The 23,523-nt window shown below is 39.3% G+C and overlaps 1 protein-coding gene across 1 annotated transcript in view; it reads right to left on the bottom strand.

Annotated features, from left to right (window-relative positions):
- Positions 1-16,359, bottom strand: part of GLIPR1L2 (GLIPR1 like 2) — a gene marked incomplete at both ends in the record, with an annotated part of 37,052 nt that extends 20,693 nt beyond the window's left edge. The window contains 3 exons of the mRNA XM_079775474.1: positions 3,003-3,106; positions 5,373-5,618; positions 16,126-16,359. Coding sequence (XP_079631600.1) covers positions 3,003-3,106; positions 5,373-5,618; positions 16,126-16,359 — 584 coding nt within the window. The remainder of the gene's footprint in view (positions 1-3,002; positions 3,107-5,372; positions 5,619-16,125) is intronic.
- Between the last annotated feature and the right edge of the window lie 7,164 nt (positions 16,360-23,523).

Genomic DNA, 23,523 nt, shown 5'->3' with positions numbered 1-23,523 from the left:
GCTGAGGGACAGTCACAAAATTCGTGCACAAATTTCGTGCACCAGGCCTCTATTTATAAATAATCTCCTAATTGTGCTTGCTTCTCCTTTTTTAAAAATTGATTTTAGAGAGAGTAGGATAGATAGATGATAGATAGATAGATAGATAGATAGATAGATAGATAGCTCCACTTATTTATGCATTAATTGGTTCCTTCTCATATGTAACCTGACTAGAGATTGAACTTGCAACCTTGACATATCGGGACCATGCTCTAACTAACTGAACTGCCGGACCAGGGCTTGCTTCCTCTTTGTACCCTTGTTTTCTTATACTCCATTTCTTGACACAACAGCAAGAGCAATCTTTTTTTTCTTTTTTTTTTATTAAGGTATTACATATGTGTCCATATCCCTTATTGCCCCCCTCACCCCACTCCCATACATGCCCTAATCTTCTTATTTTTTTAAGTGTTCTTTTTAAAACATAGATGAGAGCATGCCACTCACTTGCTTAAATCTTTCCAGTGGCTTTGTCATTATTTAGAATAAATTCTAAAATCATTAACATGGACTATGCTATTCTATTTGATGTATCTATCATCTAACTTTCTACCACAACTCCTCCATCTAACCACAGTTATTTATTTCTCAAATATGCTAACTCATTCCAAGCTCAGAGATTTTATACAAGTTCTTACTTCTACCAGAAATACTCCTTAGCCATCTTCTTATCATTTGGCTTTCAGCTCAAATGCCACCTTCTTTTGCAACTACCCTGTCTACATTCTATACTAGTTATTCTCTATTTATCTTGTTTTATTTTGTCTGGCATATTTACTATATAATATTTTTATGTGTTCACTTATTTATTTTTTGTTTCCCTTCCAAGACTAGAGGCTAAATATGGCCAGACTTCTTTGGTCTTGTTAATAGATAGGGCAGAGCCATGCACCTGGTTGCTTATTGCATAAATAAAGACTTGTGCTTCTGAGAAACCTTCCCTCCCCCCACCAGTGCCCAGTTCACTGTTTGAATTTTCAATACCAATCAGTAGTCAACTTTGAAAAGTTTCTCCATGTAATAGGTTTCATTTCAATGCTTCTGGTCTGTAAAAATGAAAAGAAACCTAAAAAGTTTTGTAGTGACTTGACATCCTGCACTTGTTTTGCATGCCTGTGTTTAAAGCCAGCAGAGATTTCCATCAGGAAGGGGCTTTCTGAGTCTAATTTTTACATCACGGTTCTGTTGTTTTCTCTATCTAAGGGAAGACAATCAGTAAATAGTAATTAATATGTTTTGTTTTTCTTTTTGTTCTAGTCCCAGAAGCATTTTATTTGATAGGCATTCCTTTTCAATCCTAGAATGTAATCAATTTGACATGTTGATTGGGATATTTTGTCACTTAGTTGGTCACTTTAACAATATTACTTATAGTATCACATTGACTTGTAAGAAAATGTGGGACTTTCCAACAGAGCTCTCCAGAGATGGAGGCTATTTTTTAAGGTAGTTATTTCCCAACATAAGATTTTCTGGTACAGGGTAAATAATTACATGGTAAGAAAAAATTAAAGTTTCATATGGATAGCCTGACTAAAATACTTTTAAAGTACTCTTCCATCTCTGAGATATTACAATTCCTTATGTGTATGAGATCAGCCCCAATTAATAATGCAACCTTCAAAGAATAGTCAATTAAAAGTGTCCTTCATGTTACAAATCTGATGTATTCCTGAAATAATTCATACAGCATACATTTCAATGCATGTAACCTTATTTTCTTTTGGCTTTTATTATAATATGGGAGTAAATTATTTTGGAAAATAATTCAAATCTCATGCTAATTAGGCTAGATATTGTGAAATAATACTAAAGTTAAAATTTATTTAGGAATCTATACTTGGCTAGTCTATACCTAAAAGTAATATGCCCAAATTATGACTTATTGATTCATTATGGAATTAAAAATATCTAAACTAATAAAAGAGTAATATGCTAATTAGGGTGGACGTCTTCCAGATGACCATCTGGATGTCCTTCTGGAAAAAGTGGCGGCAGCTGCCTGAGGCTCAGGCAAGCTATGGATGGTGGCTGCCACTGCGAGGGCTGGCTTGAGGCTCAGGCAGCTGTATCTGGCTGCGAGGCCCGAGGCTCAGGCAGCCATGGTGGCCTCCAGTGGCAGCAGCAGCTGGGTGATGGGCGCGGCATCTTCCCCTGATCAGCCAGGTCACCTCTGGCAGAGGGAGGCCAGACTGTGGCTTAGACTAGAGGCTGAGGCAGAGGCGGTTAAAGGTGATCAGGTTGTCAGGGGGGCAAGGTAGGGGTGATCAGGCCAACAGGGGGCAAGGTAGGGGTGATCAGACTGGCAGGGGGCAGTTAGGGGTAATCAGACCACAGGCAGACAGAGGCAGTTAGGGGCGATCAGGCAGGCAGGCAGAGGGGGTTAGGGGCAAGCAGACAGGCAATATTGTGAGATATTGTGAGAGGGATTGTGAGAGGGATTGTGAGAGGGATGTCCGATTATGACAGGGATGTGAGAGGGATGTCCGACTGCAGGGATTGGGCCTAAACCGGCAATCGGACATTCCCCAAGGGGTCCCAGATAAGAGAGGGTGCAGGCCGGGCTGAGGGACACCCCCCCATGCAGGAATTTCATGCACCGGGCCTCTAGTTTTAATATAAATTCTTTAACATCTTACATTTATTTTTTATAGTTCACAAAAGACATTTATGAGAATACTAGAGGCCTGATGCATGAAATTCATGAAAGAGTAGGCCTTCCTTCCCCCAGCTGACGGCACTGTTTCCCTCCAGCCACCAGCAGGCACCCAGGACCTGGACTTCCCGCGCAGCCCTGGCTTTATCCGGAAGGTCGTTCAGAAGGATGTCTGGAAGGACGTCCGGTGTAATTAGCATATTACACTTTTATTATTATAGATATTGGAAGTTAGGCAAACTTAAGTTGAAAAATTCTCAATTTATTTATTTTTATATTCTTTTTAAAATTTGAAGTAACTTACCCTGGTGCATAGTTGCATATGAAAATTGCTGCATATTTAATACGTCCAATACTTGAACATGGAGTAACAGCACAACCAACTTTGTAAGACTTGTCCCAAACAAGCTAAAATGAAATTTTCAAGGAAAACATGAAATTTATTCTGCCATATTATAAACAATAATATATTCAATACCCATAGAACCTTTAACTAAATAATTAAAAAATATGAACTATGAATTAGCATGGTTTTAGGGCAGCATTTGCAACACTATAGGTAGAGAAATACTTTAATAGGTTCTACCAATAAGTATCCTTAGGATAAAAAGTTTGAGAACCACTGATCTAGAATAATGCTTTGGAGCCCAAGAAAGGCCCACCTTCTGAATCAATTTTCATCCTTTTATTGAACCTGAGTTCTAGGTTATTGGAAGAGAGGAAGAAGAAAAGAGAGGAGAAATATTTTGAAAGAATAAAAGTTGTAAATAGAAGGGAGAAAAAGAGAGACACTAAGATTAGAGAAGGGGGAAAAAAGAGTAGAGAATAATTGAATGCTATTGCCATTTTTCTTTTGTTGAAGAAATTCCATTATAAAAAGAGTTTGGGCCTTTTATTTAAAAAATGAATAAAGGAGCTTGTTTTTATAAAAGGAAAAGCTGGTATTAAATTGGAATAAAAATAGGAGAATAGTTCAAGATATTCCAGAAATTCTCTGTATGGCTTTAATATTTCTAATACTTTCAAATGACAAAAAAGTACTTGTTTTGTTAACTTCTGTGGGAGGGAGGGGAACCATTTTTGTTTTTTCTTTTTATCCCAAGCCTTTGTGGTTTTAAAAGCATGATTAGTAAAGAAATACAGTGATGCATAAAAAGAATAGAGAATGGAATGACTGCAACAGTTAAATTAGAGTTAGTCAGGTTAAATGCAGGAAACCTAAATGACTAAGATACTATAATTAAGAAGTACAAAATATAGAGGAGTAGGTCAGGGCGTAAAATTTGTTAGTTTACTGAAAGTATGAAGTTATATTAAGACTAGCTTTGATACAAATAAGATAATGAAGAACCATTATAACTTTCTAGAAGAAGAATAAACAGATCAAACATAATGAGAAAGACATGAGTTCAACATGAAAAAAATTCCAAGATTTTAAACTGTACATAAAACATGACATCAGTTTATTGATAGAAAAATAATTATTTTTATTTTATTTATTTTTGTTAATCCTCACCTGAGAATATTTTTCCATTGGTTTTTCAGAGAGAGAGTAGACAGGAGGGGAAGAGACAGATAGGGAGAAACGTAAATGTGAAAGAGACACATCAATTGGTTGCCTCTCGCACGTGCTCCTACTGGGGCCGGGGATAAAGCCTGCAACTGAAGTATGTGCCCTTGCTTGGAATCAAACTCTCAACCTTTCAGTCCTCGGATCAACATTCTAACCACTGAGAGAAACTAGTTAGGGCAAAAAAAAATCATATTTTAAATAAGCTTGGAAGTTCATTTAATAAATTATTGATCCCGGATACAAATATTTATTGAAGACCTAAATAATGTCATGTTGTGTTGAGAAAAAACAGATGAGAAGATCCCTGCCTTTAGTGTGGTATCACATATAGATGATTATCAAACAATGTGACATGTGAAATAATAAATATATGTATAGGAAATAAGTAGTTCAGTATTTTGGGTGTATAAAGTGTAAGGTAGATTATTAGTCATGAGGTAGGAAAAATAATACTATTAATTTGCATTTAAAAAGTTTTAACCAATTAGTTATATAGTAGTATATATACTGATCTGTGCAAAAAATATCGTCTTTCACTTATGTTTATAGTCAATAATTTATAAATAGTTTTCATTTTCTGGTTTCTTTCTTTTTTAAAAAAATAATATTTTATTGATTTTTTACAGAGATGAAGGGAGAGGGAGAGAGAGTTAGAAACATCGGTGAGAGAGAAACATCAATCAGCTGCCTCCGCACACCCACTACTGGGGATGTGCCTGCAACCAAGGTATATGCCCTTGACCGAAATAGAACCTGGGATCCTTGAGTCCACAGGCCGATGATCTATCCACTGAGCCAAACCGGTTAGGGCCATTTTCTGGTTTCTTACTTCCTTTTCCAGTGTACATTATTTTTAGGAAAGTACCTTTCATATTTGGGTATGGACATTAGATTTTCTATATTTAAAATAATGTTTTAATTGTATGGTTCACATAATAGAGATAATTACAGACATTTTGAAAATCTAGGACTGATAAGAACTTTGATTCTATTAGAATTAATAATTTACCATTTGTATTTATTTATAAAGTCGAAACAATAAAAACTTGATAGTAATGCAATTAAGGAGTCTTTTGAATTAATAATATAAAAATTAGATACCTGCATATATCTAGAACAGTCACCAAAGCAAGTGCCATTTCGAAAATGGTACCTTTCCTTCTCTGCAAACCAACTTCTGATAGCAATACTTGCAGTAAATTCATTTTCACGGCCGACCCACATATTTTCACCAATACCATTAAATTTAGGATGGGCCATTTTTATTTCTTCTAAATGAGTATTACGCTCAAACACACATTTTTTTCCCCATGCTCTAGCAGTCCGTGACAAAGCTACATCCCAAGTCTGAAAAAAAGTGCAAAAAGCAAAGAAAACAAAATAATGATGAGTTGTTTTTTTTGTGTGTGTGTGTGTGTGCTCTATCTAATTTATATTCCTTGAGTTCTCATAGTAAGATTTAAGGAAAACAATCCTAACTTTATGTTTATAGGTTTCATTTGTGGAATATCTATAGGGAACTTTATTTTAGATAATCATAAATGAAACAACTATTTTCTGGTACAAAGGACTATGTACAATATATATTAGTAATTAAAAATTCAGATTGTTAGATGATGCAAACGATTATGATACTCTTACATAGAGTCTGTTCAGAACTGTATAATACTCATATGTAGTCTCTTCAGAACATATATATTTATTTTTTCAGAATATATTTTTTATCTCATAATTTTAAAAAATATATATATTTTATTGATTTTTTACAGAGAGGAAGAGAGAGGGATAGAGAGTTAGAAACATCGATGAGAGAGAAACATCGATCAGCTGCCTCTTGCACACCCCCTACTGGGGATGTGCCCGCAACCAAGGTACATGCCCTTGACCGGAATTGAACCTGGGACCCTTGAGTCCGCAGGCCGACGCTCTATCCACTGAGCCAAACCGGTTTCGGCTTATCTCATAATTTTTATTCATAGTAATACAATAATATAAAATATTCATTTAAGAACTATTTATTGAGCACTAATTTTATGCAAAATATTGTGTTTTGAGGAAATAAAGCCTTATGATATTTCCAGAAATGTGAGAAAATTTCACAAGATGCTGCTCCCATATTTCTAGATATTTCTATCTAGAAATATCAAAAAATGTGTACTTTTGTTGTTATTTAAAGCCTCATTAAGTTCATTGTTAAGGATAAGAACAAATACAATACACAAAGAAAAATCAATAGTTGTCAAACCAAAATGCTAAGTACATATGTTTCAGTGTACCTGAAAGTAAGCATTTCTGAAAACTAAGATTTTTTTAGGGTTTTCTCAGCTAATTTCATAGATTATACATACATATAGTATAAAATATATCATAAAAATAAACAAATCAGGCTTTTAGATTACTCTCCAACTACTTTTCTCCCCAAAGCTCATTATTGTTTCAAAAATTGCCTTGTATACATTTCAATTTGTATACATTTCTCTACACGCACTCACACACACACACACACACACACACACTCATATATAAGATACAAGCGGGTATTTTAAATGCATATTCTGTGATTTTTTCCCCTTGCATTATTGTAATAATTCCATACATAATATTATTGGTCTGTGATTTGCAGTTTTCATTTAGAGAGATTGTTCCATATTAACACAACTAGATCTACCTAACTTTTGCAATCACTCCATAGTATTCTATAGTATGAATAGCACATAATAAATGTTACCATTCCACTATTAATAATCTTTTAGATTGTTTCCCATTTGCAAACAATGTTCCATGGATCATCTTTTTACTGCCTTATTTTGTATATTGTTCATACATCACATGCTTACTATGTACCAGGCATTATTGTTTGTTTTAAAAAATATATTTTTATTGATTTCAGAAAGGAAGGGAAAGGGAGAGAAACATCAATGATGAGAGAGAATCATTGATCGGCTGCCTCCTGCACACCCCCTATGGGGATCGAGCCCACAACCTGGGCATATGCCCTTGACCAGAATTGAACCTGGGACCCTTCAGTCCACAGGCAGATGCTCTATCCACTGAACCTAACCAGCTAGAGCATCACTATTGTTTTTTATACGCTATTTAACTTAGTGTTCAGAATATCCTATGAGGTATGCATTATTATTATTTTTTGTTTCACAAAGAAAGTAACTAAAACACAGACAAGTATTTTACCTGTAGTCACATATAACCAATAAATTATGGAGTCTGAATTTAACCCAGAAAGGCTAACTTTCAACTCCAAGTTTGGAAATATTTTACTTTATTCCTTCCCATGACAGTGTGTAAAATAAGTTATGATATTTACAAATTCCTTTGCTCAACCTTGAATAAAATTACAGTTGAAAACAGGCTCAATGTTTTTTCAATTATATAATACAGTGTTATCAGCTATAGTCACTACCCTTTTATCAACCTTTTCCTATTTTCCCACCCTTAGCCCCTGGAAACTACTTTCTTTTCTACTCTACAAGTCACTTTTTTTTTTTTTAGATTCCACATATAAGTGATACCAATGCACTTCTTATCTTTGTTGGGCTTATTTCACTTAGCAAAATGACCTCAAGGTACAACCAAGTTGTTGTAAATGGCAGGATTTCCTTCTTTATCATGGATGACTATTATTCTATTGTATACATACACAACATCTTCTCTATCCATTCATCCAATGATGGACTCTTAGATTGTTTCCCTATCTTGACTATTATAAATAATATTTAAATGAACATGGAAGTACAGAAATCTCTTTGAAATCCTGTTTTCATTTCCTTTGTATATATACCCAGAAGTGGAATTGCTGGATCATATGGCAGCTTTATTTTTAATTATTGAGGAACTAGAGGCCTGGTGCATGAAATTCGTGCACTTGGGGGGTCCCTCAGCCCAGCCTGCACCCTGTTGCAATCTGGGAGCCCTCAGGGGATGTCTGCCTGCGGCTTAGGCCCGCTCCTGGCAGTTGGACATCCTTAGTGCTTCTACGGAGGCGGGAGAGGCTCCCGCCATGGCCACTGCGCTCACTAGCTGTGAGTCCAGTTTCTGGCTGGGCGGTGTCCCCCTGTGTGAGCACATTGACCATCGGGGGCAGCTCCTGCATTGAGCGTCTGCCCCCTGGTGGTCAGTGCATGTCACAGCCACTGGTCATTCTGCAGTTTGGTTGATTTGCATATTAGCTCTTTATTATATAGGATTGCCATATTATTATGGCTTTGCTTCAATTACACTTTCTGTTACTCATCTGAATTCTTTCTCTCAAGCTGACTGGAGCCGAGCCCTCTTTGACTCAGCCAGCTCTCCAGTAACAAAAGGGGAAAAGCTTCATTAGATATGGTAATGATTTCTTGGATATGTCCTGAAAAGCATAGGCAACAAGATAAAAAATAAATTAGATTTTATCAGATTTAAAAACTTTTGCGAATCAAAGGATACTACCAACACAATGAAAAGGAAACCTATGCAATGAGAGAAAACATTTACAAATCATATATTTGATAAGGGATTACTACCCAGAATATATAAAGAATTTCTTCAACTCAACTAACAACAACAAGTCTGATCAAAAATTGAACAAAGGACTTGAATGGACATTTCTCCAAAGAAGATGTACAAATGTCTAATAAGTTCAACATAACTATACATTAGGGAAATGCAAATCAAAACATAATGATGCCTATTAAAATGGATATCTATACTAATAAAAGGGTAATATGTTAATCAGACCAGACATCCTTCTGGACATCCTTCCGGACAAAGCCACGATGGTGGGGGCCAAGGCAGAGCTGGTTAGGGGTGACCAGGCCAGCAGGGGAGGGCAGTTAGGGGGAGCCAGGCAGGCAGGCAGAGTGGTTAGGGGTGAATAGGCAGGCAGGCAGGCAGGTGAGCGGTTAGGAGCCAGTGTTCCCAGATTGCAAGAGGGATGTCCGATGGCCGGTTTAGGCCCTATCCCTGTGGACATCCCCGAGGGGTCCTGGAATGGAGAGGGTGCAGGCCAGGCTGAGGGACCCCCCCTCAACCCTCTATGCATGAATTTTGTGCACTGGGCCTCTAGTACATATATAAAACCCAGAAACTAACAAGTGTTGGCAAGAATATGGAGAAATTACAACCCTCGTGTATTGTTGGTGGGAATGTGAAATGGTGCAGCCACTATGGGAAACAGAATGGCAGTTCTTCAAAAAAATTAAACACAGAGCCCTGGTTGGTGTGGCTCATTTGGTTAAGTGTCATCCCGTGCACTGAGAGGTGGCCAGTTCAATTCCTAGTTGGGACACATGCTTAGGTTTGGGGTTCAATCCCCAGTAGGGGGTGTTTTTGAAGCAGCTGATGGATGTTTCTCTCTCCCTCTCCAAAATCAATAAAAACATATTTTAAAAAGATACACAGAATTTCCATATGTTCCAGCAATCCCAGTTCTGGGTATTGCCCATAGAGGTGAAAGCAGGGAATTGAACACATATTTGTACACACACCCATAGAGGTGAAAGCAGGGAATTGAACACATATTTGTACACACAATAGCCAATGGTGAAAGCAAACGAAATGTACATTGACAGATGAATGGATACATAAACAGTGGTATAAATATACAAAGTAAAATATTTAGCCTTAAAAAGATGGAAATTCTGACACATGCTACAACATGAATGAACCATGAAAATATGATAAATGAAATAAGCCAGTCACAATGAGAAATACTGTATGATTTCTTTGCATAGTCAAATTCATAGAGACAGAAAGCAGAATGGCTATAGCCAGAAACTGGGGGAAGTAGGAAATGGCTTCAATTGGGGAAGATGAATGCTGGTGATGGTTGCACAACAATGTGAATGAACTTAATGCCACAGAACTGTACAATAAAAGATGGTTAAAATGTTAAATTTTATGTTATGAGTATTTTACAACAAAAAAAAACTAAATTTTTTAGTTTAATGACAAGATAGAAGACAAATACTAGATGACAACAATATCATGGACACAGGCAAGGGATTTAGAATTTGTGTTGTAAGATATTTTTAATATTTGGAAGGAAGTTATAGATGTTAACTTTGGACTTTGTAAACTTATATATATATATTAAAACGTTAAGAACAACCAGTAAAAAACAAAGAGAGAAAAAATTGAGGAGGAGAACCAAGATGGCGGCATAGGTAAGCGCCTGTACTTGCTGCCTCTCACAACCACATCAATACCACAACTAAATGGCAGAACAACTACCACCCGAAACCGCGGGAAGGCTGGCTGAGTGGAAGTTCCACAACTAGAGAGGTGAAGAAAGCACATTGAGACTGGTAGGAGGTGCAGAGGCGCGGAAAGTGCTGGCACCTGGATGTGCTGCTCTTTTAATCGGGAGGGAGATATAAGCTCCCACTTGCTCTGAACTCCAGTTCTGGGTGAGGCTGTGGGGGACCCAGGCACATATGGGGAGAAACTGGACTGTCTGGCATCAGGACAGGAACACGAGGGCGGCTTTATCTTAGAGCGGCTTGCAGCAATCATTGTTTCTGCATGGGGGCGTGGAGAACCGGGGACTTCTCTGGTTTAGGGCTGACTGGCAGGTGATTCCCAGAGACCCCACCCCACGCAATTTACAACCCCACCCAAGCTGTACGCATCAGCTTTTGCATATGAATGACCTGTCCTTTCACCTAAAACCTGTCAAACTGCAGCTGGGTCAGAGAGCCTCAGAGCTTCCAAAAGAAGGCCCAAGGCCCTGCCAGCCTTGCTTCACAGCTGGGCCTCGTCTGGGCACTTCCAAACCCCATACAAAGAGGAGGAATCTGCAGATGTCTCTGTAGCTCCTACTGGGTGGCCTCAGGCAGTGGCTAACCTTGCACCTCCTTGGAGATCCAAGAGCCAGTGTACCCAGTGATCAGAGTGAGACCATACCAGATTACAACTTTTCACATCCATAAAAGACACACTCAAGGGGCAGACTCAGTGAGCACCAAAGCCCCTCTGAAGCAAGTCCTGCCCCATAAGGGTGTCTCCTGCACAACAGAGCTTCCAGTGTAGATACAGCTGGTCATCACAGCCAATTGGCCTGGAGGTCAATTCCTCCCAGTGATACCAACAGCAATCAAGGTTTAACTACAAGACTGTGCAAACAGCTCACAAAGGGGTGCACCAAGAGTGTCCACCTCAGGTGACTGGGGAGCTGAGCCACTGGGCCCTATAGGACACTAACCACACAAGGCCACTCTATCAACTCAAGGAGACTTAGCAGCTACCCAGAACATAGAAACAAACACAGGGAAGCAGCCAAAATGTGGAGACAAAAAAACATGTCACAAATGAAAGAAATGGAGGAAAGCAAATATTGGATATAGAGTTCAAAACCACGGTTATAAGGTTACTCAAGAATCTTCTAGAAACCTCCAAGAAATTTAGTGAGACCCTCAAGGATATGAAAAAGGACCAATCAGAAATTAAGCATACACTGACTGAAATAAAGAATAATATACAAAGATCCAACAGCAGACTAGAGGATACCAAGAATCAAGTCAAAGATTTGAAATAGGAAGAAGCAAAAAACACTCAACCGGAAGAGCAAAAAGAAAAAGGAATCTAAATATTTGAAGAGAGTGTAAGGAGCCTCTGGGACAACTTCAAGCATACCAACATTCAAATTATGGGGGTGCCAGAAGAAGAGAGAGAGCAAAATATTGAAAACCTATTTGAAGAAAACTTCCCCTACCTGGTGAAAGAAATAGACTTACAAGTCCAGGAAGTGCAGAGAACCCCAAACGAGAAATCCAAAGAGGACCACACGAAGACACATCATAATAAAAATGCCAAGGGCAAAAGACAAAGAGAGAATATTAAAAGCAGCAAGAGAAAACCAGTTAGTTACCTACAAGGGAGTAAGCATACGACTGTCAGCTGATTTCTCAACAGAAACTATGCAGGCAAGAAGGGAGTGGCAAGAAATATTCAAAGTGATGTATAGCAAGAACCTACAACCAAGATTACTCTACTCAGCAAGGCTATCATTCAGAATTGAAGGTCAGATAAAGAGCTTCACAGACAAGAAAAAGCTAAAGGAGTTCATCACCACCAAACCAGTAGTATATGAAATGCTGAGAGGTATTCTTTAAGAAGAGGAGGAAGAAGAAAAAAGTAAAGATAAAAATTATGAACAACAAATACATATCTATCAACAAGTGAATCTAAAAATCAAGTGAATTAAAAATCTGATGAACAGAATAAACTGGTGAATATAATAGAATCAGGGACATAGAAAGGGAGTGGACTGACAATTCTCTGGGGGAAGGGGATGTGGAGGGTGGGGGAAGAGATTGGATAAAAATCTTACACCTATGGACAAGGACAGTAGGGGGGATAAGGGAATGGGGTGGGTGGGAACTGGGTAGAGGGGAGCTATGGGGAAAAAAAGAGGAACAACTGTAATAATCTGAACAATAAAGATTTATTAAAATAATAATAATAATAATAAATGTGATTTTCAAACCTCTGAAGGAAAAGTTCTAAGGAGACCATATTATTACAATAAACTATTCTATTTACAGTTAATATTTCCATCCTAGCAAAATCTATGGGAAAATACACACCAACTTTTAGAAAGAGAAGAGTGAAAATTTAGGTTGGGACTTTAAAATGTATCCACTACAATATTACTATTAAAATAATCATATGTTAAGATATGTATTGCTGGTACACAAGTGCCTGCTACATTATTTTATACTTTTCTTCATATTTTAAATTAATATTTAGAGATTAGAAATACAGACTCTATAAAAATTGTATTATGTGTTTATTAATTATGAGAAAGAAGGCTAATCTTCTAACTTGTAAAAAACCAGAATTAGCCTGGCTGGCATGGCTTAGTGGTTGAGCATCCACCTATGAACCAGGCTATCATGGTTCAATCCCTGGTCAGGGCACATGCCTAGATTGTGGGCTAGATCCCCAGTGGGGAGCATGAAGGAGGCAGCCAGTCAATGATTCTCTTTCATCAATGATGTTTCTATAACTCTCTCCCTTTCCCTTCCTCTCTGAAATAAAAAAAAAAAAAAAAAAAAAAAAAAACAACAAAAATGCCCTAACTAGTTTGGCTCAGTGGATAGAGCATCAATTGTTTGCTTCCCACACATGCCCTGATGAGGGTCAGGGATTGAGCCTGCAACCGAGGTATGTGCCCCTTGACAGGATTCAAACCCGGGACCCTTCAGTTCATGGGCTGACACTCTATCCACTGAGCCAAACCGGCTAGGACCAAATGATTATTTTTTTGTTGTTGAAGTCAAAGATGAACCTATGTGCCCAGTTTGTGGCGATGTGTTAACAATAATGAAAAAAGCCAACCAGAATCGTCATTATAGCTCAAAACATGCTATACTCAATGAATTGAGAGGCCAAATGTGTCAGGATAAAATCAATATTCTTCAGTGGAGTTTAGAATCACAACAATCTGCTTTTACTAATCCTCCTTGTGACAGGGACAACGTTATTCAGATGAGCTTTGTAGTGAGGGAGCAAATCGCAAAGAAACTGAGGCCTCATGTGAAGGAGAGTTGGTGAGAGAGGGCATGGGGGCTGCTACAGAACTGTTAGCACCAGAGAAATTAAAATTGTTTCAGAGTGTTAGTTTGTCTCGGAGAACCGTCTCAGATGGGATTACTGACAGCACAAGATATTGAAAAAACACTGAAGGATTTCCAATTTTTGTCTCTGGCTTGTGACGAGACAATGACATAACAAATACAACCCATTGGGCCATTTTCATCCATGCAGAGTTTGACACATGAGAGGAACTGCTGTCACTGGAAACCATGCATGGCACTACAAGAGGTGAGCAACTTGAGAGACTTGTCTTAACAATGAAAAAATCTGAGCTAATATTTGAAAAGTGGCCTTACTACTAATAGAATTACAGCCATGATTGGCTCACAAAAAGGGTTAATTGCATTTGTTAAGAAAGAACTGAATCATTTCAGTCTTGATCCAAGTGATTTAATTATATGCCACTGCACCATATACCAAGAAAATCTCTGTGCACAGTCATTGCGGCTCAACAATGTGATGTCAATAGAAGTGTCATATGTAAATTTTGTCAAAAGCAGAGGGTTTAATAGCTGCCAGGTTAAGGAGTTACTGAATGATCTTGACTGAGTACAATGATCTCGTTTATCGCTGTGAAGTGTGGTGGCTGAGTCGCAGGAACATGCTCGTGAGGTTTTATGAACTACAGGATGAAGTCAAGCAGTTCATGGAGATGAAGGGAAAACCTGTCTGGGAACTCAATGATAGCAGGTGGCTGTGTGATCTAGCATTCATGGTGGACATTACCAAGTACCTCTCAGAGCTGAATGTCAAGCTGCAGGGCCCCAACCAGCTTCTCAGCTCCCTGCTTTCAAACGTGAAACCATTTGAAGCTAAATTAAGGCTTTTGGAAAGTGCAACTCAAAAGGAGTAACATGGTGCATTTCCCTATTCTGGAAGGACAAAAGTCTTCTATGACACTTGAATATGCTAGTGAATGTGGGAAACTATGCGGCCATTTAATGAAAGATTCAAGGACATGAAAAGAAAACCAGTGGAACTGAACATCTTTGCTGCACTGTTCAATGTGGAACCCGCTGATGTGCATGATAACCTACAACACGAAATCATTCAGCTACAAAGCGATGATGAGCTGAAAGCTAAGTACAACAACCTCCCGCTGCTTGAGTTCTATACACATTATGTAAGCCAGTGGTCGGCAAACTGCAGCTCGCGAGCCACATGCGGCTCTTTGGCCCCTTGAGTGTGGCTCTTCCATAAAATACCATGTGCGGGCGCGCACGTACAGTGCGATTGAAACTTCGTGGCCCATGCGCAGAAGTCGGTTTTCGGCTCTCAAAAGAAATTTCAATCGTTGTACTGTTGATATTTGTCTCTGTTGACTAATGAGTTTGCCGACCACTGATATAAACAATGATGAATTTCCCACTCTGAGGAGACATGCATTGAAATATGCATCTGTGTTTGGAACAACATAGTGCTGGGAGCAGTTCTTTTCAAAATTTAGCATCACAAAGTGGACTGCGCTCCAGACAGACCTAGGCAAACCTGGAAAAGCGGTTTCGAGTAGCAACATCAATACCAGCTAACCTCACAAGCCTCACTAAAGAGAAGCAGGTCTAGCCAACAGATCAGGAGTTAATTAAATGTTTGACCAAATATAGCAGGCTAATTTTTAAGTTGATAATTTTGTAGGGCCTACAAAAGATGTTATAAATATCCAACTGGCCCTTGGCAGAAAAAAGGGTAAGGTGACTGAGACACTCCCTTGGGTGGATACCGGAAAAAACACATCTCACAATAATTAAGGTAAGCACTATTTTTAAAAGACAAAATTAATGTAAAAACATCCTTGATGGAAAAAAAAAATCACTATTTTAAATAAAAATAAGATCTGGCTTTTCATTTGCATCATCCTGAGACTGCCTCACTTGCCTCGCCCTAATTGAAGACCAGGATCCTGTTGTTTAAATTGATAGTCTTCATCAATATTTTTGTAGATTTTTAAATTAAAAAAATATAAAATGCATTGAACCATCATTTATTCGAATTGAAATCTCAAATTTTACACCTCCGATGAGTGCCTCTACTCATCCTAGTCCCAGCCCTATGTAAATCTTGGTAATAAATGTGTTAAGAAGGCAGTGGTTTTTATTTCTTCAGTGGATAAACTTTACATGTATATATTTTTAAGCCCAAACTGAAACGGCAGCTCCCCACAATCCTTAACCCTCAGAGCAGCGGCCCAGACTTTGCGAGGCCCCGGGGTGCATGGTCAGGACAAGGGTTGTCAGAGGTTCAGGCAACCGCCTCGGGGCCTCACCATGAAGCGCAAGTTAGCCCCTGCGGGCTTGACCTTGCTTCGGAGTTCATTGTGGAGGTTCACGTACTCATTGATAAACTTTACGTCCTCTTCATGCGGCAATAAATCCGCGCTCAAGCCAGAAGTCAGCAGTAGTAGCCAGAGCTCACAGAGCCACAGCTTCAAATCGGCCCCTGGCGTCAGGGGGAGCCACTGGACGTACCAGTCCAGTGCAAAGGGCCTCGGCGCCTCCATGGTCCACCGGCCGCGGACCGGCCAGTGCGCACGCGCTGGCCCGCCCCATGATCTGCCAATCCAGCTGAGGACGCACACAAGGTTGGCCCCGCCCCCGCAGACAAGGTTGGCCCCGCCCCTTGAGGGGAAGCTCTGCCCTTGTGAATGGTGGGTGAAGTTCCCCCTAGCCTGTTGGCTTGCAGAACTCAGGGAAGCTTGAGTCAAATGAGTGCAGGCTCTTCACTAAACTAGTTAATGTAGCTGGATAGTATCCCGAGTTGATTTCTGGTACCAAATGATGTGTCATCGTTTATTAATAAGCCCTCTGTACAGTAAATGCCAATTGCTGAATAATTAACATGCCTGAGAAACCTTATAATTATGCCAGGGTAGATAATCATTCTTTTGTGATATTGATGAAAATTATTTCCCCCCTCCCCCATGCTTACCTGCTGACCTGGGAATTTAATGCAGAGCATGCTCTTTATTTTCCTCGTAGACTGAAAAATATCCTCTTTAAGGTGGACTTCACTGAGATTTTCTCTCAGTGTTTTGCAGGAAATCACAAAATAAATGGAAGATTGGAAGCTCAACATGTAGGTGTTAAACTAAGGATCATAAAATTATCATAAACTTTAAATATTTCCATATTTTCTCTTACCTGAATTTTATAGGCAGCCTGGAATATCAATAACAATGTTCTCTGACAAAATGTCCAGTTCATAGTAAGAACTTATTTTTGTTTTCATTTCTCCTTTCAAACAACAATTACTAGTGTCCTACCAGATTTTGGCCTGTGCTTTTTACAAACAATTTGCTCTAGAAAACTTACTTTAAAGGATATAAGTTCTAGGCACAAAATAAAAGCACACATTTGTTTGGGGGTTCCAATTGCACCCTCCTATATAATAAAAGGGTAATATGCAAATTGACCAAATGGTGGAATGACCAGAACTCCCGCAGACCCTTGCCCTGGCCAGCCGGCCCCTGATGGCCCCCAACTGAATTCATGCACCGGGCCTCTAGTATAACATATTGTGCTTGATAGCATTAAGGAGATATTCAAAATCATTGACACTGGGACAGAATTTTGCCACAAAGAAAGCATTGTAACCGGTTGGTCAAAATATCTAAAAAGAAATGTGCTTATAAAAATTATCTATGGTGTACACCAAGCATGTCAAACTCATGGCTCGCAGGCCACATGCAGCCCACAATGAATATTTTTGCAGCCCAGCTAATATAACGGTAAGTAAGAAACATTTTAATAAAATTCCGTAACTTATTTTTTACAACATCCTTTTTGTGTTTTTTTAAATTTTAAATTTTTTTATTTTTTTATTTTTTTAATAACTTTATTCATTAAGGTATCCCATATTTGTCATCAACCCCCCCCCCATTCCCATCCCAAACCCCCCCACACGCATGCCCCCATCCCCCTGTTGTCCGTGATCACTGGTTAGGCTCATATGCAAGCACACAAGTCCTTTGGTTGATCTATCTCCCTTGTCCCCACCCTCCCCTACCTTCCCTCTGAGGTCTGACAGTCTGATCAATGCTGTTCTTGTTCTTCAGTCTATGTTGTTCATCATTTCCCCTAGATGAGTGAGCTCATGTGATACTAGGAATACACTTATAGGAACCGAAAATGAGACAAGCAATAATGGTTATGCTGAGAGGCAAATGAATCAGTCTATAGTGAGTTTCTTTCTGGGCCAACAGTTCTTTTGAGTCCCGATTTCTATGTCCAACAGTTGTTTATGTGTACATAACAGCAATGATATTTCAGTTCTGGATGGTGGACAAATAGTGATAATGCAGGTCCGACCCTCTCTGGTTTGGTCCTGGGCAATCTGCAGTGACGCACATCTGCTGACTGCTAGTATGGCAAGGCATGGTCAGCGTCTTCCATCTCTGGACTGTTTCTCTTCTGTCTTCATGGCTGGAGCACTCCTGTCAATTCCTCTCTGTTGCAGGAATCCACATGGTCTCGGAGTTGTTTTCTGAAAATATACAAACATATTCTCGACCAAAAGTTAATAAAGGAATATTTTCTATAAATTTGACTTGCGATCCTTTTTCATTTTTTTGCCCAAACAATTTTCCTTTGGCTTGTTTTGACACCATGTATGTTTTACCTGGGTGTCTTGCTGTTAGCATTACAAATGAAAGTTAATTTTCTAAAGTAAAAATTTTCTAGATATAATTTATTTACAGGATATTTTTCCTTACATGATATTCTTCTACTATTCCCCCCTTTTTTCGATGCTTTTGGAAATTTTATGCTGTAATCTTGATAGTTTTTAAATTTTACTTTTTTGCACTAAAATGTGACTGCTTTAGGTTCATTATATGTTACCCAATTTTACCATGAGATGAACTACCAATAAAAATTTTAGTTAACACTTTAGGAACAGCTCTTTTGTCCAGTATAATTGATTTTTCTAGAGTATTTGCTTATTTTGATTGGCCAATTTAAATTAGTCTGAAAACTTGACTACTATTTTACTGTCAAATTTAATACTCTAACAACCATCTTGTTTTACCCTGTAAATATTAGTGGAGAGGATTATTTGCCTTCTTGAGTAGACCTTGAGCATTCCTGGTGCTAGACTGGATTTATATATCATAGATCCCAGTTCCCCGGATCATGGGTGCAAGACATCTCCATCAAGTCTTGTTGCAGTGAGAGGGCATCTGCTGTCGGCCAAGTCTCTGTTACCTGGGTCCCGATTTGAGCTGGGCATGTGAAACTGAGCAGCCATGGGGGCAGGAGATCTCCCTCAGCAGGAGTGAGGGTTCAGGCCCCTGCAAACTTGGGGGTGTGTGAAGGTCTGTGCCCCACCTCTGTTGACCCCCAAGTTCTCTCCTGATGGCCCCTATGCAACTGTGCCTGTCTTAGGTTGTTCCTTCCCTGAGGAATCTTACCCGTCTCTGGCTAACCAGCCATCCTCCGGGGCCAAGCAGGGTGATGTGAGGTTTAGTTCTGTCTCCTTGGTCGCCTATGCCCCCATGGCCTCCATGCCCAGCACCTGCCTTGGGATCCCCTTGCCTGCTGGCAGGGTCCCAGCACAGATCACATATCTTGTGGAACCCAGGTTTCATCTCGAAGGAGGCCCAGCTCACCCCACTGGGCGAGAGACAGATCCATGGTACCAGCCATCACGAGGTTTCAACCTTGGCATGAACAGAAGCTCAGGCAACAGCTGTGGACAATTGGATTGTGACAAGCGGGTCCCTCTTGGCCAAGAGGGCAAGAGGGGCCAATTTAGAATGCTCAGGTGCCTTCCCAGGTACAACATCCTGTTACACATAATTATTAATAACGAACTACAACGTTTGCTGATGACTGATTACTATAATCTTGTTGCATTTATTTTCCTTAGGTACCTTACGGGCAGGTGTAGCATTTCTCTCCACTAATTCTAGCAGTGAATATTTTAGCAGCCGATTGCCATATCATTAGTCTTGGACTGACTTGTTTGGTGTGCGCAACAGGAAATATTTCACTTTTGGAGAACAAGAAAAAGAGGTTTATTTGCATTGTGCTTATTAATTTGTGCAGTTATTCAGTGTCTGGTAAGTTAATGTTCAAGAAAAAATATTTTTATTAAAATGTTCTATTATTTTATGTTAACAACTAGGGGCTCGGTACACAAAATTCATGCACGGGGGGGGGGTGAGTGGGAGGGGGGAGTGTTCCCTTAGCCCAGCCTGCACCCTCTCCAATCGGGGATCCCTTGGGGGATGTCCGACTGCCGGTTTAGGCCCAGTCCCGAGATTTGGCCTAAACCTGAGGTCAGACATCCCTCTTGCAATCTGGGACTGCTGGCTTCTAACCGCTCATCTGCCTGCCTGCCTGATCTCCCCTAACTGCCTCTGCCTGCCTGATCTCACCCCCAACTGCCTTTCCGGCCTGATTTCGCCCCCAAGTGTCCTTCCCTGCCAGCCTGATCTCGCCGCCAACAGCCTTTCCCTGCCGGCCTGATCTTGCCCCCAACTGCCCTCCCCTGCCAGCCTGGTTGCCTCCAATGGCCCTCCCCTGCCGGCCTGATTGCCCCTAACCCCCTGCCAGCCTGATCTCGCCCCCAACTGCCCTCCCCTGCCAGCCTGTTTGCCCCTAACTGCCTCTGCCTCAACCCTCACCACCATGGCTTTGTCTGGAAGGAAGTCGGACATCTGGAAGATGGCCGGTCGACCAGGTCTAATTAGCATATTACCCTTTTAGTAGTATAGATAGATTATATAGGATAGGATTGCTTAAATGGGTGGGGGGGAGGACCTTTTTCAGCAGGAGGAGGTGCTTTTGGCAGACAAAAACACATAATCCCTATATCTGGACTGATAGCCAGCCATATGCACTATACTGCCAAACCAGTCATGAAAAAATTGAACTGCTTTCTTACATCTTACACCAAACAGCTGTTTCCCCTAAAACCCCTCCTCAGCTCCCACCTTAGGTTCTGCCTTCGCAGTTCACCCAGATTTGGTTCTGATTGGTCGGTTTCTATGCCAGTCAGCATCAAAAGCTCCGCCTCCTAGGCAACCATTGGCTCCTGGCACTTCACCCAGATTTGGTTCTGATTGGTCGGTTTCTATGCCAGTCAGCATCTCCGGGCCTATCTCTGGGCCTGATCAAAGAGGCGGAGCTGATCAGCAGCCTCCAGGAGGACCAGAGAGAAACAGAGGTGGGCTGCTGGCGAAGCCAGGAGAGAAAGAGATAGGCACCGCTGATCAACAGCTGCCATGCAGGCTGGGGATCAGACCCTGCCTCTCTCTCTGCAGGTCTCTCGCTGGGACTGATCCATAGCTCCCTCGGCAGTCAGTGCTGGGTCACCACGGCAACCCAGCACTGACTTCAGGTGTTCCCTCGAGCCTTGGTCGTTTCGAACCCTGGCTCATTAGATATATAGATTATTCATTTATTTTAGTCCTCTGTGTTCAGCATGTCTGTATCGAAATAAACCCACCTTTCTGTGAAAATTGAAGCTTTTGATTTTTGCGGCCCACATAAACTAAAACCTGGTTTATTTAGCCAGTGTTAGCCTTTGAGTTTGACATGCTTGGTGCACACAATTGAAAGCAATAGACCTCAGAAGATAGTTTCATTCATGCCTTTAGTCATTTAGTAAATATGTATTACCAGGCAGTGTGTTCTGGGGTTGACAATGATTGGTGGGCAAGACACAGGCTCTGCTTCCAAGTAGCTTACAATTTAGAAAACTAGCAACTCGGTAACTTTTATACCCTGTGAAAAATACCAAGCCTTTCTGGAGAGTGTGATGTCAAGAAAGTAAAGAACACAGGTGAGTGAAACAAAGGAAAAGGCATGTAATACATATGCCAGGAGAGTGGAAAAGGCTAAGAGTATTTTACTGACCAGAGCCTATTTCAGGGGTGAAAATGGCAAGTGCTGAAAGGTGGAATTCTTTTTATGATGTTGATACTGTTATTAGATTATGAAAATTGCTATAGTAAAACATGAGATAAACAAAATAATGCAATCATAGATTACAAAGAAATTTAGGCTGTTTTACTAGTTCCATGTTTTAGACATATTCTCTGACACATCATTGACAGGTGATCATTAAATCCTCTGTTTAAATAATTACACTCACAAGGAAGTCACCGTTTCTCAGGCAGCCCATTCTATTGCTAGACTCCTCACTCAACAAGTATTTCTTTAGGACATCCTGTGTGTCCGAGCTACAAATGCTGAACAAGCTAGACATATCTATCCACATGAAGCTTTTAGTTAAAGGTGTTACAGACAAATCAAACTATTATAGTACCATATTTATTTCAAAATATCCTATGTGTCAGGAGCTATTTTATTTTATTTTTATTGTGGTAAAATAGACATAACAAAATTTACAATTTTAATCATAATTTAGTATAAAAATCAGTGACAGTTACATTTACAGTGCTGTATAACCATCACCACTATCCTATGCTGTTTTAAATGCGTGTCTACTCATTTAAAAAATAAAATAATCCTTAAGATACAGATATTATTATGTTCATTTTAGAGATGGAAAAAGTGAGAAAAAGTGGGAAGATGAACTTTATTTCATTAAAATATAAATAAAGGATAACTGAGAAAGATATTTGGTACAGAAATGTCAAAGGATTAAAATCACTGATGTTTCATTAATGCACATTTAAGAATAATTTAAAATTCCTGAGAAAATGAACAGCACCATTAGAAAAATAAATGAAGGAGGTGAACAACAACAAGAAAAAAACCAACCCGAAAATAATGTGGTGGAAGGTGGTCTCAGGAACTAACCAACAGTTTGCTTCCATTCCAAAGTCAAAACCATGAAATGGAGTATAAATCTGGGAATAGTAATATGAAATTTTGGCTCCTAAACTTACATTACTCTTATATTCTTGAGGTCAATATTTATTTAGTATGGTAATACGTATTGCAACAACTTCTAGAAATCTTCCCTGAAGCGACATTTCCCCAGACTACCTTAATAAGTCTCAAAAAATATATTTGTAAATCTGAGTGCAGTTTATGAAAATATATTTAAGTCTACAAATAATTAAAGAAATAAAAATTAATATAATTTACCTCACACACTTATTGAGAGGATTATATAAATTATATGTAAAGCACTTAGTTGCTTGGAACATTGAAAATATTATTTAACTTTAGGTATTATTAAATTAATACTATTAATAAGTACTACCTCATTTTCATTTATATTGACGAGAGCCAAAATAAATTTTTAACACTTAGCATTTTGCCAGATATATTATTATACATTCTTAATATATACTTGTTGAATTATGATCATCAGTGTGGTCTCACTAGCTACAAGGCACAAATCCATTGTGTGCAACTCCAGTTGAGTACCTGGTGATTTTCACTAGGGGTGAATAGCTTTCCTGAGGGAAAATGGGAGTTCCACAGGGAGTGATGATGATGGGATTTACTTGTTTCCTTTGCTGTAGTGTGTACATCAGGGTAGATATAATTGCAGATTATATTACCTAGTTTTAACTAAAGAAAGAGTCAAAACATGATCATATGTCTTGCAAAAATAGCTGAAAAGATATTGCAGATTATAGTTGTAAAGATATAAATACAAGGAAACAATATCAATCATTTGATTATTGTTTTCATAGCATAAACATCTCTTTTATACATTTTTAAATTCATTTTATGTTATCTTT

Source organism: Cnephaeus nilssonii (genome assembly GCF_951640355.1).
Source record: "Cnephaeus nilssonii genome assembly, chromosome: 6".
NCBI classification, from domain to species: domain Eukaryota; kingdom Metazoa; phylum Chordata; class Mammalia; order Chiroptera; family Vespertilionidae; genus Cnephaeus; species Cnephaeus nilssonii.
This window is presented reverse-complemented; position numbering and strand designations above follow the sequence as displayed.